This window comes from Anabrus simplex, chromosome 4 (assembly GCF_040414725.1).
Source record: "Anabrus simplex isolate iqAnaSimp1 chromosome 4, ASM4041472v1, whole genome shotgun sequence".
Taxonomy (NCBI): Eukaryota; Metazoa; Arthropoda; class Insecta; order Orthoptera; family Tettigoniidae; genus Anabrus; species Anabrus simplex.
This window is the reverse complement of record NC_090268.1, coordinates 132,926,065-132,943,273: the sequence shown is the minus strand read 5'-3', so window position 1 is coordinate 132,943,273 and position 17,209 is coordinate 132,926,065. Positions and strand designations below refer to the sequence as shown.

The following is a 17,209-nucleotide window of genomic DNA, read 5'->3' as shown; positions in this document are numbered from 1 at the left end:
TACTCGCTACTGAGTGCACCACTCACCAAACATGCACTATCAGGCCTAATAATGTGTTTGAAAGGTATAGGGAATTTCACACGTAGAGGTCTTGTAAAATTCCAACAAAAAGCAATATACTCCAGAGGTGAGCGCCACGCTCACCGTGCGAATAACCGTGGGTTAACAATGAAACTGAACTCAATTCATTCATGAAAGAGGCAAATATAATTACGGAGAAGGCATCTTTCAATCTGCGAGGATGGGAGTATTCTCACGACAAAACAACTGAAAACCTGTCACAAGTGTTAGGACTCATTTGGAATAAAGAAAACGATACTATTGAGTTGAATCTGACACGTCATTGATTTCATACCTGACATAATAACAAAGAGGGCAATACTAAGAGCTGCTCATAGAGTATTTGATCCTATTGGTTTTTCATCCCCTGTATATCTCTGCCCTAAATTAATTCTATATGAACCTTGGGCCTCTGAGCTGGACTGGGACACTGAATTAAATGAATCATCAAAGAAAAGGTTTCTGAAATGGTTAGCAGAACTACTTCACCTGGCTGACATTAAGATTCCTAGATGCCCGATTGGAATGCTGCCATCAGTTGAATATATTCTGCGATGCAAGTCAAACCGCATATGTACCGAGCTCGATCGCTGCAGTCGCTTAAGTGCGACCAGTATCCAGTAAGATAGGAAACTTAAAAGGGTCCACCTTTTCAATACAAATAAATGTTATAAGTTTATTTACAACATACATTTACACTTGGAACTAGTTTCGACGCTGTTTGGCGTCATGTTCAGCCAAAATGTGGGAAAATAGGCATAGGCGTAAGTATGCAGACATTTTCATTATACAAGATGTTAAATCAGTGTGATTAAATAAGAGACATGAAATAGTGAATTACAATGTCAGTTTACAAAATGGTCATGAAGGGTGAGTAAAAATTGTATAAACATGAGTTAGAGCTCAAAAACATAATCACTTATAACATTTATTTGTATTGAAAAGGTGGACCCTTTTAAGTTTCCTATCTTACGTTCTCAGTTCAATACGGACAAAAAATGAAATTCTTAGATTTAAACAGTATCCAGTAATCGGGAGATAGTGGGTTCGAGCCCCACTGTCGGCAGCCCTGAAGATGGTTTTCCGTGGTTTCCCATTTTCAAACCAGGCAAATGCCGGGGCTGTACCTTAACTAAGGCCACGGCCGCTTCCTTCTGCTTCCCAAGTCTTTCCTATCCCATCATCGCCATAAGACCTATCTGTGTCGGTGCGATGTAAAAAAAAAAAAAACCGCGGCTGTGAGCTTGCATCCGGGAGATAGTAGGTTCGAATCCCACTATCGGCAGCCCTGAAGATGGTTTTCCATGGTTTTCCGTGGTTTCCCATTTTCACACCAGGCAAATGCTGGGGCTGTACCTTAATTAAGGCCACGGCCGCTTCCTTCCAACTCCTAGGCCTTTCCTATCCCATCGTCGTCATAAGACCTATCTGTGTCGGTGCGACGTAAAGCCCCTAGCAAAGAAAAAAAAAAACCCCACATATGCTGCAGTTATATTCTTGCGAGTACAGAGTATTGATAACATGGATCTACGACTTATACAAGCAAAAACATGAGTGGCACCCAAGAAGAAGATCACTATACCACATCTGGAATTATTAGCAGCTACTGTAGGTGTTAGACTTGCCACATCAGTGTTACCATCATTAACGTCAAAATAACTTTCCAGCCCCCATTGTGACTGCGGCGACATGGCTCAGACAGTCCACCATGTTGTGATGATGTGCCCACTTCGGAGCTTCCAGGGAGGATACCATGAACTTCATGCAGCAAGTGAAGAGGCAGTGAACTGGCTAAATTCTCTGGCCATTAAACTATAAGTTATATTTCCATCCATTGATCCTTTGTCCAATTGTTGTTCTATTTGCTTTAAGTGTATATATATATATATATATATATATATATTCTCTGTACCCTCTATATGCCATACGAAATCAAATAAATAAATAAAAGAAATTACTGTTTATTATTGGAGTGACTCATGGAGAGTGTTATCTTGGATAAAATTAGACGAACCTTGGGGAACTTTCGTATGGAACAGAGTTTAAGAAATCCGAAGATTATCCAGAACTGAACAGTAGTGACATGTTCCTGGAACCATGAATCCAGCTGACCTGGCATCAAGAGGATGTGATCCAAAGCATTTACTGGAACAGAGATTGTGGGAAGGTCCGAAATGGCTGACACAATCCCCTACACAATGGCCTTGTTTCGAAGTTACAAGAAACGATGAAGAAGTGTTTGAAGAAAAAAGAAGAAAAGTCAATACTATGGCCGCATTAGGAAATAAGTCAAATACGCAAGAGAGGCACCTCGACTATTTCTCGAGCTTGTGGAAAACAGTCCGTATGATGGGGTGGATCTTGAGATTTCTGTACAATTGTCGACAGCAAAAATTGACTAGAAAATATTCAGAACTAACAGTTGAGAACATGACAAGGGCAGATAAAATTGTGATGACATTCATACAAAAGGAGTGTTTTGTTGATTTAAAGGACGAGAGATTTAGCTCACTCTGTGTTTTCACTGATGACGAGGGAGTGATGAGACTGAAAACAAAGATAATAGCACGTCGGGATGATTACGCTTTCCACTGTCCTATTATCCTTCCTGCAAAACATGCTTTAGTTCATGCTCTCATTAGGGGAAAACACAAAGAATTATGTCATGCTGGAAGACAGATTCTACTCAGTGGGCTCCAACAGAAATACTGGATCCTCGGTGGAAGAAGAATGGTGAAAAGTGCAAGTGCATAATGTGTTGTCTGTCAAAGATGCCATGGAAAACATCTTGAAGCAGAACAGGTTCATCTACCCGTTGACAGAGTGAGAGAGGCTTCGGGTTTTGAGATATCAGTGGTAGACTTTTCAAGACCCTTGATTTTGAGAGGAAGAAAGAAAGCTGGGTCTGTTTGTTCATGTGTGCTGTTTTTCGTGTGATCCATCTGTAGCTTGTGACATCTTTGGCTACCTCAACATTTTTCTAGGCTTTTCGACGCTTTGTATTCAGACGAGGAAGGCCAGCAATAGTCTACAGTGACAATGGGATGAATTTTCATGGCATCTGTAATGCCTTGGAGACAATTCAATGGGATAAAATTGCTGAATATAGTTCTGTAAATGAGACTGATGGAAATTTAATCCTCCCGCTGCACCATGGTGGGAGAGGTTGATTGGTGTTCTCGAGCAAATGCTCAGGAAAGTTCTGGGAAATTCATGCTTTTCGAACCAAGAAATAATGACAGTTTTGTGTGACATCGAAGCTGTGATGAAGTCTCGGCCACTTACCTGTCCAATGATGGAAGTGATCTAATGGCAATAACCCCTGCAATGTTTCTGACAAGAGGTCAAGGAGGTCGGAATGCCCAATATCGACATGATGCAAAATGTAAGATTTGACAAAAGATACAGATATAGACAGAAAATAAAAGAAACTTTAAGGTAAAAGTAAACTCGTGTCCTCATCCTGAGGTGGTGCAGCTCTTTTCAGGCACACCCCCATTGGAGGTGAGCTGCATGTACCATTTCAACCACATACCAGCCCTCCTGCCAGTTTTAAATTCCTGGCAGTACCGGGAATCGAACCCGGGCCCCCGAGGACGGCAGCTAATAACACTAACCGTTACACTAGGGAGGCGGACACTTTAAGATTAAGATTTAGGAATGGATATCTTGGACAACTAATTCAGAAGAACCACCCTACAAAAAAATCAGTACAAACCCTTTGTGGGTGAAGTAGTACTAGTAGACAATGACAATCCCAAGAGACTGAATTGCCCATTGGCAAGAATGATGGAAGTTATCTTTGGCAAAGGTGGTGTTGTGAGACTTGTTCATCTGAAGACTGCAAGAGGGGAACTCGTGAGACCGGTGCAGAGATATATACCCACTCAAAGTGACATCTGCAGAAGACCACGCCTTCAGACAACAAGCTACCGTCATATTGCAATACTGAGTTTTATAGGCCTAAGCAGTGTGGAAAAAAAAAAAAGGAAAGAATTTTCAAAGAACAATTAAATCATCGACCAGTAGTTCCAAACTGAAAACTAGTAATGGGAGATTGGTGATTAAACCAAAAAGATTTGAGGATTGAGTGATATTTTTAACAAGTGTTCATTAAATCTGTGTGACATTTCTTTCAAGTGTTCTTTTATTTTGAGTTCCAAAAGGACAAAAGGGGAGAGGTAATCGTGCTGTTTTGATCAAGTGGATAAATGATGCCACAACCCAAGGTGGGAGAATGTTGAGTTGGTGACATATTTAAAATGTGTGTGTGTGTGTGTGTGTGTGTGTGTGTGTGCGCACACATGTGTTGGAAATGAAAAAATGGATGACTTGTATAAGTGCCTATTTTTCTTCTGAATATATAATAATTATTTCAATGGGGTGTTTGTAGTTTTTAATTGGTGAACCTAACATATTCATTTACTCATCCCCTTTGTCATAACAAAGCAAACGATGGAACTAATGAAAGAGCCAAAACACACTTGAGTTAGCAATAAAGAAGGGAAGGAGGCATTCGAGGTCAGAGTCCATGCATTCTGTTACATGGTCATAATACAACACACCGAGCTTGATATCTGCAGTCGCTTAAGTGCGGCCAGTATCCAGAAATCGGGAGATAGTGGGTTCAAACCCCACTGTCGGCAGCCCTGAAGATGGCTGTACCTTAATTAAGGCCACAGCGCTTCCTTCCCATTCCTAGGCCTTTCCTATCCCATCATCGCCATAAGACATATCTGTGTCGGTGCGACGTACAGCAAAATAGCAACAAAAAAAAAGGACACAACATAAAAACTATGTTTCTTTAATTCATTTTAACCAAATTAATTTTTTAGATTGTTGTGGTTAAATGGTATTTTTACGGAGGAGTGTTTCAGATAAGAGGTTCCACTGTACCTCCAAATTTCACAGCAATGACTCTGACAATGTACTAAAGCATAATCACAACAAGAAAGAAGAAGAATTAACGGGAAAACTTTCTTCCAACACACCTATTCGGGTAGCAATCTCAAGATGGTGTAGTTAAGGCATGACAGATGGATAGCCAACAACGAGTATATCCTGTAGGAAAAGCAATGAGGAAGAAAATCTACATGTTGAAGATGTGCACTTTTTGGCATCTAAGTTTTCACATTAACACAGTGGTGAATGTATTTTTTTTATTATTATGATTATTATTTTATTTTTTACAAGTTGTCTTAAGTTGCACGAACACAGATAGGTCATATTACGACAATGAGATAGGAAGGGGCTATGGCCTTAATTATGGTACAGCCCCAGCATTTGCCTGGTGTGAAAATGGGAAACCATCTTCAAGGCTGCCGACAGTTGGGTTCTAACCCACTATCTCCTATCTATTTTTTGTAGGATAAACTGAGGTTTAATGAATCTCGAAAGTAATGTGCTCAATTTCTCAAAAATCACAGGCTATATACTACTGGAAAGGTTGAGTCCCTTAACTGGTCAGAGGTTGAAACATTCTCCTTCTTCACTTCAAGACACACATGGTTACTCATACCAGGTATGGAAAAAAATAAAATAGAATAATTATCTTAACTAAAATCTATTATTCACTTACACATTATAGGAAAGCAGAAGTGTTATTTCAAATTAATAAAGAAAACTTAACGACTCCGTAAATGCGTTCATAAATATATTAGTGAGTCTTTAAAATGTGTTATACATTTTATTACTAGATCTATTATGTTTGGCAAAACAGTAGTTTGAAGTTAAAAGAGCCATATTTTATGACCAATAAATGAGTGCACATTATCGAAGGATTCCCCGTTAAAACTTTTTTTTTTGTACCGAGCAAGTTGGCCATGCAGTTAGTGTCACGTAGCTGTGAGCTTGCATTCGGGAGATAGAGGTTCAAATCATGCCATCGACAGCTCTGAAGATGATGATGATGATGATGCTTGTTGCTTAAAGTGGCCTAACAGTTAGGTCATCGGCCCCTAATGGTATGAATTGTTGATGATGATGATTGCTGTCCAAAGGGGCCCAACAGCTAGAAGTGTAATGAAATGCAAATTAAAACTTCAAAATGCATCCACTGACCAGAATCCAAAATGAAGTGTGACAAAAAAGTGATCATGGAAAAAAAAAATTAGTGGATCCAATTCACAATGTCTTAATCTTAATGCTTATTATCTAAAAGGGTCCAAAATCCAGGTCACTGGCCTCTCACAATGGTATTAATCACTAGTAAACCAGAACCATGGTGTTCCTCCTACAGTGGTACTAATCACGGGAAACATAGACTTATGGTGTTTCTCACATAGTGGTACTAATCACAGGCAATGTGGACCCATGGTATGTCGCACACAATGGCACCACTCGCAGTTAACACAAACCCATACTGTTTCACACATAGGGGTACAACTCACAAGTAACGCAGACCCGTGGTGTTCTTCACATAGTGGGTCTTATCACGAGCGCCGGTATTCCCGTAGTGTTCCTTACTTAGTTGAACTAATCACAGGCCACGTATGCTAATGGCGTCACTCACATAGTGGTACTAATCACAGGCGCCGGTATTCCCGTGATGTTCCTCACTTGGTGGAACTAATCATAGGCCATGTATGCTCATGGCGTCACATAGTGGTACTAATCATAGGCAATGCAGACCCATGGTGTATAGCACATTATGGTAACACCCACAGGCAACACAAACCCATGGTATTCCTCAGATAATGGTACTACTCTTAGGCAACACAAACCCAGGGTGTTCCTCACATAATGGTACTACTCTCAGTCAACGTAGACCAATGGTTTTCCTCAAATAGTGGTACTAATCACGAGGGTTAGCCAAACCCGTGGTGTTTCTCACATAGTAGTACTAACCACAGGCAACATAAACCCATGGTGTTTCTCATAAAGTGGTATTACTCATGGGTAACACAGACCCATTCTGAACACAGTGGAGCCGACCAATGAAATACACATGATCACCTCTATCAGAAGCAACACTCAGACTCATAGGTTCCTCACATAATGGTACTGCTCCTCTATAATGCAGACCCATGGTTTTCTTTGCATGGGAGTACTAGTCGCAAGTAACGTTGGCCCATGGTGTTCCACATGTAATGGTACTAATCACAATTATTTTCATGGTTCTTTGCTGGCGGGACCTAGTGTTTACAGTGCACTATGTCTTCTGGTATGGGCTAGAGCAATCTTGTTACTTTCATTGATATGTCTCAGCTTTATCCTTGGCTTTGACAAAATGAAAGTGACTGAGGTATGAGTGATGCTAGTAATGCCATTCCTTCTGCAGCCAGTCCCTGCTATGAATGGTGTGAAAATATTGCTCATAGGGTTGGTTGTTGCATGCATTTCAGTGGGCTTGGCAGACTGATATGTAATAGCAACTTTTGGCTCGGTGAGGAAAGCAACGGGAAACTACCTCACTCCTCATTTCCCTCGTACGCCTCTTCAGTGATGCCTAGGCCATCTACGACAGCTGATGGCAGAGCTGTTGAGGATCCAACCAGCCTTCGGGCTGAGGAATAAACATACATACAATTTCATCATCCTTTGGTCGCCCATTTTAGTCACCTCTTTGCAACAGGCAGGGAATACCGTGGGTGTAGTCTTCGTCTGTGTACCCCACCCCCTAAAGACGGTTTTCTTTGGTTTTGCCATTTTCACACAAGGTAAATGCTGAAGGTCTACCTTAAGGCCACGGCCGCTACCTTCCCATTCTCAGCCCCTTCCCATTCTTACATCATCTTTTTTCTGCTGTAACTTTAAATTTGATTTTTCAGCATATGATTATATCATTTGACATCCTTCAAAGCAAAGCCATAGATATGACACTGTAAGTTCAAAATCGAAAATTGCACCAAGGCTGCTGAAAAACTAAGATGCGTAGAAGTAGTTCTTGCCTGCATAGAGAAAGCTAACTCTCCTAAATTCTGCAGGTGAACCTAAAACAAATCTAAATGAAAGAGGAACATAGAAAATTAGGAGGCTTGCGATCAAAATAGTTGACACTATAGTAGTGAAAATGGAAACCAGATTTCACTTTCAGAAGCTATATTTTACGGAATGGGTACATTCATTCTACAAATTAACGTTATGTATTTTAAAGTAACACACAATTATATTATTACCTTAAATTCATTTTTTTGCAGGTGTCTGGGTCCTGTTCAGTTTTATGTGTATAGCACATTATGGTAACACTCACAGGCACAGTTTTATGTCACATGTCACATGTTCAATAATTTTGCATGACAGAAAACAATGCTATCTTGTATTAAACATTGTGAACAATGCTGTATCCTTAACACTTTCACTACCAGCTGCCTGAGCAGCTTGCCACTGCTAGGGTCCAGCCATTTTTAAAAGGCCACCTACTTGAGAGCTGAGTTCTACATTTTAGTATATACAGTATTAAAGAAATCATTATTGAAAAAGTTATTTACAAAAGACATAACATCATTTTTAATACACCCATATGTACATCAAATATAGAAGCCTATGGGCAATAAAAAGGAGAGCAGGGTCATTGTTCGTGTCCGGATTACTATTAACCCTTCCAGCACTTTCATTGTGCACATAATCACACTCACTTTCTCTATCTGATGCTATCAGATCATCACCTAAATCGTTATTATGCAAAATATCCCATTTCTTCTTCTGAATCACTATATTACAAGTTGTCCATTTCATGACCGTATCGATGAGTATAATCAAGAAGGAAGTATAAATAACCACCTAATCGATACTTTATTATTGCCTCAGGCAAAATTGAATATAAATTAACACTTACAGGACATGTTTCGACCACTTAGTGGTCCTCTTCAGCTGTATAAAGAAAGAATTGAGAAGAAAAAACATTAGGACAATAAGCACAAATAATTAAAGTTCTTTGGAGACTCCTTTGTTAAAAAATGGAGGTCATCAGAACAGGACATCTTGCCTCTCGTTCTTGTTTGGAAAAGATGTTTATTCTGCGCTGTCTAGAGGGTCTGTCTTTGAGCGCAACCTGGTGAAGTAACAATGTGATACAGTCTGACAGTTCATGCAAAGCTCTGGAGAGAAGGGAAGTAGAGTTTTGTCATCATCTAAAATAACATGTGAGGGAGGAGGGAGATTGGGCTGTGCTTCTGCGATGTCGTGTTTGATTATATCTCTTGTTCGTCTAGTCTGTTTCATGTCTACCCATTCCAAGTATTTACTAATATTCTCGTATAAGATGTTTTTTTGCTCGTTGTTTTCGTTAAGATTCTCTTCACCGTTTTCTAATTTATCAAGAACGATGTGGATGTTTTCCAGGTTGTTTATTTGATTTCCTTCATTTATCATACAGATAATTTGAAGGTCCTGTCTGATATTGGATCCCATATGAAAGAGTCCAACCACAAATTCACCAATATCAGACAGGACCTTCAAATTATCTGTATGATAAATGAAGGAAATCAAATGAACAACCTGGAAAACATCCACATCGTTCTTGATAAATTAGAAAACGATGAAGAGAATCTTAACGAAAACAACGAGCAAAAAACATCTTATACGAGAATATTAGTAAATACTTGGAATGGGTAGACATGAAACAGACTAGACGAACAAGAGATATAATCAAACACGACATCGCAGAAGCACAGCCCAATTTCCCTCCTCCCTCACATGTTATTTTAGATGACGACAAAACTCTACTTCCCTTCTCTCCAGAGCTTTGCATGAACTGTCAGACTGTATCACATTGTTACTTCACCAGGTTGCGCTCAAAGACAGACCCTCTAGACAGCGCAGAATAAACATCTTTTCCAAACAAGAACGAGAGGCAAGATGTCCTGTTCTGATGACCTCCATTTTTTAACAAAGGAGTCTCCAAAGAACTTTTATTTGTGCTTATTGTCCTAATGTTTTTTCTTCTCAATTCTTTCTTTATACAGCTTAAGAGGACCACTAAGTGGTCGAAACATGTCCTGTAAGTGTTAATTTATATTCAATTTTGCCTGAGGCAATAATAAAGTATCGATTAGGTGGTTATTTATACTTACTTCTTGATTCACTATATTACTACAAACTTGACTCATGTTTGAAGCTTTGTCTACTACACAACCACTGTCACTTGCTATTTTGCTTAGTTTGAGAAGTGCAAACATTTGTCCTGTAGACAATGAGTAAAAGAACACAAAGGAAAAGTTGTACAGTGTCCAGAAAAGAAGACATTCGAGTCATCTACTGGAAGAAAAAGCACTTCTAGGTAGAACTCTTCTGGTCTCCGAAAACACAAGTACATCGGAGTGCGCTACATGACTATACTCCTCTATGGGCCACAGAAGATTTTGTGCATAAATGACAGAGGCGTTAATGTTTCATTATGCTACTGTACTGTTTTTGTTTTCCCAAATCCTCCTAGATTGCAGTAGTTCCTAACAACCAGTTCAGTGGACAGCTAGCGCTGTGGGTCTCTTCCACTACGACAACCAGCAGCTACTTGGGCAAACCTAACGCCCATGTTTTCGAGATACACCTCCTCTTCACTCTCAGTCCATCAAGTAGTTGCTGCTGCTTGTGTGTGTAGCAGGCTGAGTGCAGGCGAATAGCTATTGGCTTTGCCAGCAGAAACATGTACTAGGCACTGCGATTTCAAATATATAATATTTGAGATATCAAAATAAGACACTAATAAAATCAGAAGGAAACTAATTTGGGGATTTAAGTGTAGGCTCAGCCTTAGAGGCTTAAGGGGAACCTCGCCCCTGCATTAACACTATGAGCCCCGATGATTCAAGATGGCATCCCTACCCTGTGCCAGCATGATTTAGACTCTCAGGAAAAAAAATCACAGTTCTGTCAGTTTTTTACAATATAATTACACAATTTTATATTCATATTACTGAAAAAGCAGTCTATCACATGAAATCAATGCAAAAATGCTTACCTTCATTAATGGAAATAAATTCAGGCTAAATTTTGGTACATTTTGATATCCTCGTTCACACATTTAATTTTCTAATTCACTCATAGAGTTGGATAGTTTCCATCCACTGAACAACAGAATGATACCCTCGTATTGGGGCAAATATTTGGTTATTGGAAGGGGAGTTAGGGATTGTAATAACTTACCAAGGGAGACGTTCAATAAATTTCCAATTTCTTTGTGATCATTTAAGGAAAGGCTAGGAAAACAACAGATAGGGAATCTGCCACCTTGGCGACTTTGATTGACATCTTACTGAAAAGAATGATCCCAAAAGGAACATTCACCCCATCAACGCAGTAAGTAAAACCGAGAGGACTTTTCCTATTTGTGAAACTCACAACTTGACTTTTAACCCCGTTATATTTTTCTGGTAATTTAATGCTTTGGGTGGGTATAATTTTCATTTGTTTTATTCATATTTTTTACCTTTGTTGTGGTTTTACTCCGTGATTGGTTGCTTAGCTTGTTTCTAGTGTGTGTATTTGTTGCTATGGCGATAATTTTTTTCTGATGTGGGTGTGGTCCTATAGGTTTCGCAAGTTGGTTGTGTAATTTATTCCTGGTTTTAAACTTTTGCTCCTGTAAAGTATTTCCGAAACACTTTCAATCTCTCATAATAATATATTTTCTGCTTTTCCTTAACTTGGAAATTATTTGAGTTCCTGAAGTTAATTCTGTTGGGCTAGAATTCAATGCTCTTGCAAATGCTCACTTACACAAATTTCACTAAAGGGTTGTTTATTAACGATTGATCCCAAGGTTACAATCTTTTATTTTCTTGTCTTTTATTTAAGTCAGTTAAGAAAGACGGGCCCGGGCCCGTGTCTTTAGTTTTAAATTTAGCATAATTTATTAATTTCAATTTCTACTTAATTAGTTTGTTGTTTTCCTTTAAGGGACGATGACCATTTTGGTTTTTCATGTTTAACTTTCCTCTTTCTTGGATTAAAACTTTTGATTTGGTTGAAAGTTGAGTTTTCTTTCATAGTCTTGAGTAATTCAATGCTAAAACAAGTAAATTTTCTCCATGTCCTCTGGGTTTTATGGGGCCTATTAATTGGTAAGTACCTGTTTTTTGTTTTTTTACCTTGGTGGTTGATATTTCTGACTGTGATTTTCCTTGTCCCTTTTGTCACCAGCTTAAAGGTGGTACCAGCGGGTGCATTTGTTGCTGACCATTAGTGTAGGTGTGCTTATATTGTGCTGGCGGGTCACTCTTGATATCACCATGGTCTTGCTTTTCTCTGCGCTGATTTTCATACCACACTTTTCAATTTTCTCGTTAAGTACATCAAGTTGATCTTGTACTTCTTTGCTGTTTGTTCCTGAGACCACAATATTGTCTGCAAAGAGTAATACCTTCATATCCTTATTCCCATATGCTTCCTTTATCTCCTTTACAATTTTGTCCATAACCATTAGACACAAAAGAGGTGATAGCACACCCCACTGTCTTAGTCCAGTTTCATTTCTAAACCATTCTGTCTTTCCAAATGGAGTCTGTACGCTGCTGACACAGTTTTTGTACATTGCTTGCACCATTTCTACAGTTGCGTACCCAGTCTCTTTTAGAACACACGTGCATAAATTTGAGCATGTCTGACCAAACTGTCTGGATTCAGCAATTAGGTAAGATCTTTTTTTTTTTTTTTTGCTAGGGGCTTTACGTCGCACCGACACAGATAGGTCTTATGGCGACGATGGGATAGGAAAGGCCTAGGAGTTGGAAGGAAGCGGCCGTGGCCTTAATTAAGGTACAGCCCCAGCATTTGCCTGGTGTGAAAATGGGAAACCATGGAAAACCATTTTCAGGGCTGCCGATAGTGGGATTCGAACCTACTATCTCCCGGATGCAAGCTCACAGCCGCGCGCCTCTACACGCACGGCCAACTCGCCCGGTAGAGGTAAGATCTAGCTGAGCCCACATTGTTCCTGGGCTGCACTACAAATCACTATTGAATGATAACCCATCTGTCGGCAGTAAAGGAAATCAACAAGTTAAGGCAACAAGTAATTCGATAACATGAATAACATTAGAGCGGCTGAATTTCAAAGTTCGTGGTAGTAGTATTACTAACAGTGGCACTCAGATGCACCATGTGTGGTAATATTACTACCGTTGCATAATGTTGAAAGACACTAAGGAAATCTGGAAAGAGAAAATATAGAACAATTGTTTGAGGTTGACTAAACCCTGCCAGGTAACATGGTGGTGAGGAAAATTTGTAAAGTGGGCACTGAGAGAGGCAGTAAGTGTCCAGATATATCTGAAGATGATGATAATCCCATTATTCTAGATGAGGAATCTATCATTTCTTCAGTTTTTGCTAGATAGAAAAATTAAATTAGTTAGAAGACCAGGACAATTCCCAAATTTTAGATAAACTGACACTTTCAAAATTAAATCGTATGCTATGAAAGAAATCAGGGGACAGGCCAACCAACCAGCAACTACTAATCACCACAATAGACCAACTAGGGCAGTCTTCAGCGAATCAATTGGGAGCTAGGAAGGAACCTGTATTGTGGCCTACAGGCTCAGAAATTTTCTTCTATATTCATTGACACTGGTTGTGAAAGTCTAAGCTGTTAAGAGAGTTGCTTACTTTTGTATATTCTAAATAACCCAAGGATGGAAGAAAAACAATCACCTGGATTCAACTGTTTTGGTTCTTAATGCATTTTCATTTCTGAAATAAAAGGTCTGAATTTGTAATACAGTGCAGCAAAATTTTGCACCTGTAGCTGAAAACAAATGAAGCCCTGTACCAGGAGTAAAATAAGATGGATTTTGTAGAATAATGACTTTGGTTCAGAGGATCCAGGGTTCGATTCCTAGCTGGGCTGGGGATTCTAGCAGCATCTAATTACTTCGTCTGGCTTGGGGACCTAGTGTTTGTGATCATCTTAAAACATTCATTCATTTACATACAACACGCCCACACAACCAACCAATACACATGCAATAGTGAATACATCCCTCAACATAGGGTTGGTATAGAGGACACTTCACCATAAAACAGGGCTTAATCTACATTAGTGCCAACACAAGATAAGTAGGAAGAAAAGACCAGGAAGAATCAAAAGAAGAAACTCAAGTATATATGATAAATTAAACTTTAATATGCAATGCAATTTAAAAAACCATTACACAGTTATCAAGGGGTCCTTATCCTTCTTTGAGACAAAGACTTGAACTTTTCCATCTAGCAATTTGTTTGCCAAAGTGTTAGAGAATGGCTCAAGAAAACCTCGTTCAGAGTCACTATGGTTGCACAATATAACATGGGTACCATTATGTGCTGCATCCAAAATATCATGATGCAACATCTCTCCCGTTAGGTACAGATCTGCTTTGACTCCTCGAAGAAGTGAGGCTCCAGACCCCGCGCAAATAGCAATGGTGCTGACAGCAGAATCTGAAACATTAGCACAGAAATTGCAATAAATATGTTGTAGATTACAATGCCAAAGTATGAAATCAGTAAAGAATATTTACTTTATGTTTAGGGGAGAGGAAAATAAAGATTAATTTTCTGAAAAAATTGCTGTTCTCTGAAAGATATGGAGAAAGGAAAGCCTGTTAATTCCAAATTCATCATCATTATCTTATTACTAGCCAGGTCGGAGCATATACAGTTAGTACTATTTTTTCACCACTCCTCATCCATCAGCATGTTTCAATCCAAGTGTTGTAACATTATACAGTTCTTAACCAGGTCTATATGTTATAATGTGGGTCTTCTGCAGACTCTTTCCCTTCATTTATTATTCTAATTTTTAGCAATATTTCCTCTTTTATCCATGTAATATGCTCAGAATATCTCAATCTCTTTTCTCTATATAATTACTCAACTTTCTCATCTTATATTCTATTTGATGTCTTCATTTCTCACTCCTCTTCGTGTTTTCTGTAACACACTTTCCAACAATTTAATTTCTGTCACATGTATTCACTTTTCATCCTTCTTTGTCACTGGCTATGTCTCAGTAGCATATCATCATAGGTATATGCAAATAGCTTAATATGATAATAGTGGAAACTCCAGCGAGAAACTGGCGACACCGCTTCTGCGTGCCATCTAGCGGTTCGAGAGGCTAACTACTCTTGCTACTGCTGTCAGCTGTGTACGCCAGAAGTGTCTTATTTGTATTTCAGATAGTTTTGTGCTTGTTATGTATCACGATTTTGGAAATGGCAGGAAGAGGAGTTATTTGTGCTGTGTATGGGTGTTTTCATTACAGAAGACAAAGTGATCGCAAGCCGTTTTACAGATTTCCTAACAACAAAGTGCTGCGAGTATAGGCCTACCTGTTAATGTTTACGTGCCGGTATTTTTTCTATTTATGAGAACATGCTTTCTTTAAAATATTGTTATGATTAAACCTATGAATTTAATTGATTTTTAGGTGTACTCAGTGGGTGACGAGCAGAAGGGCAGATTTAGATGAAAGGTATGAGGGTATGTTTAGCCACCAGGGTCCTCAGCCATTCTGTAGCTTCTGGAATCCTAGTTCATGTGTCATTCAATTATTTGCAATCAAGTGCTGCAAACACTGCAGAATTTATAGAAATGTGTGATAGTTTGTCTGATATATTTAATTCTTGAAGTCTCAGTAGCCCTAAAGAGTACAGGAGACCCTTAAACAATGACTGAGGGCATATGAAAAAGCTGGATGAAATTTGTGATTGTCTAAAACAACTCAAAGTTTTGAATAACCGCAAAGGCAACCCTCTCTGTATTCAGGGTTGGATAGACAATATTTCTGCACTGAAACTATTGTGGTCTGAATTATATAGTGATTATGGTTTTCATTATTTGCTAACAAGGAGGCTCACACAGAACTGCATGTTTTCCATCATCAGAGCAAGAGGAGGTAACAGTGTAACTCCAGATGCAACAAAATTTCGCAGTGCCATAAGGAGTGTTATGATAAATCAATTGATCTGTGCTTCTGATGACAGCAATTGTGAATCTGATGTTGCAGACTTTCTACTGACTCATAATGATGTGATGAAGTGCAATTTTGATGCTAATGTCACTCGACAGTGTGAGTTAAGTGATCAGGTAACCGATTATGACTATGATATAATACAGGAAAATGCAGACAATTATGTCACGGGCTGGGCATGTAGCAAATTTCCCCATGCTGAGTGAAAGGATGTATTGTCATCTTATGATAATGATTATAGCAAGGGAAACTTGCACATAGAAATGAAAAAGTATGACAATTCTAAAATTATGTTTCCGAATATTTGTGGGTGAAAGTTAGATGCTAAAATATCAAGAACATTTGAAGATAGTTTCTTTTTAGTTTTTGTTAGAAAGCAAAGATGGGATTAGAAGAAAATTAAATGACAGGTTTTTGTCATTGAATGAATGTAGTGTAGGCTTATGTAACAGCTGTGTAAAATTACTGACTGACAAGTATTTCAAAGTTCTTATAAAGGCATATGTGAATAGAATCAATGGCTCAACAGTGAAAAATATTGCCTGTAAAAATACCAGTTTTAAAAAGATATTGCATGTGTGATTTGGTCTTGAAGACTGTAGGCCCTAGTCATAACATGACGATGTAATGTTTTAATTTGATAATACATTTGTTTTATTCTTATCACTGGTTCATTCAGATCAACATCCACCTTTTTCCTTCCCTATATTATGTTACAAGAACGACGCAAACGTCTTAAAATCTGCATTTCGTTGGGTTGGAAGTCGAAATGTGTAGTGTTTGAATGGCGCGTTATGTTAGTGTTCCCTGCGAGCCGCTAGATGGCAGCACTACGTGCTGTCGCCGCTGCTCTGCGTGCTAAGTGAGGAGAGTTTCCACTATTATCATATTAAGCTATTTGGTATATGATACACCTAACACTCCAGTAACCAGCCTCCAACCTCAACAAAACCCCAATCACCCCCACCTTACCCTTCTCTTACTATAATATGCTATAACTGCCTCAAACTGAACCATCATGCTGCAAGATGCTGGAACTCTACCCACTGCAATAGGTGCAGCGGCCCACACCATCACACCGAATGTAAGGTGCCTCGGGACCAGGCCAAGTGCGTGAACTCTCACGGCAGTCACACGGCTTCGTTTCCTGGATGCCCGTACTTCAAGAAGGCAGTAACTGCAAAACACAAGGTACAACAGCACTCCCTACCAAGTGCAAATCCCAACACCGAACCCAAACCCCTACCGCTACTC

At 39.1% G+C, this 17,209-nt stretch overlaps 1 protein-coding gene across 1 annotated transcript in view; it reads right to left on the bottom strand.

The window, feature by feature from the left end:
* Nucleotides 1–14,105: 14,105 nt before the first annotated feature.
* Nucleotides 14,106–17,209, bottom strand: part of LOC136872499 (NIF3-like protein 1) — a 71,689-nt gene continuing 68,585 nt past the window's right edge. Inside the window, exon 7 of the mRNA XM_067146306.2 lies at nucleotides 14,106–14,421. Coding sequence (XP_067002407.2) covers nucleotides 14,150–14,421 — 272 coding nt within the window. The 3' untranslated portion in view covers nucleotides 14,106–14,149. The remainder of the gene's footprint in view (nucleotides 14,422–17,209) is intronic.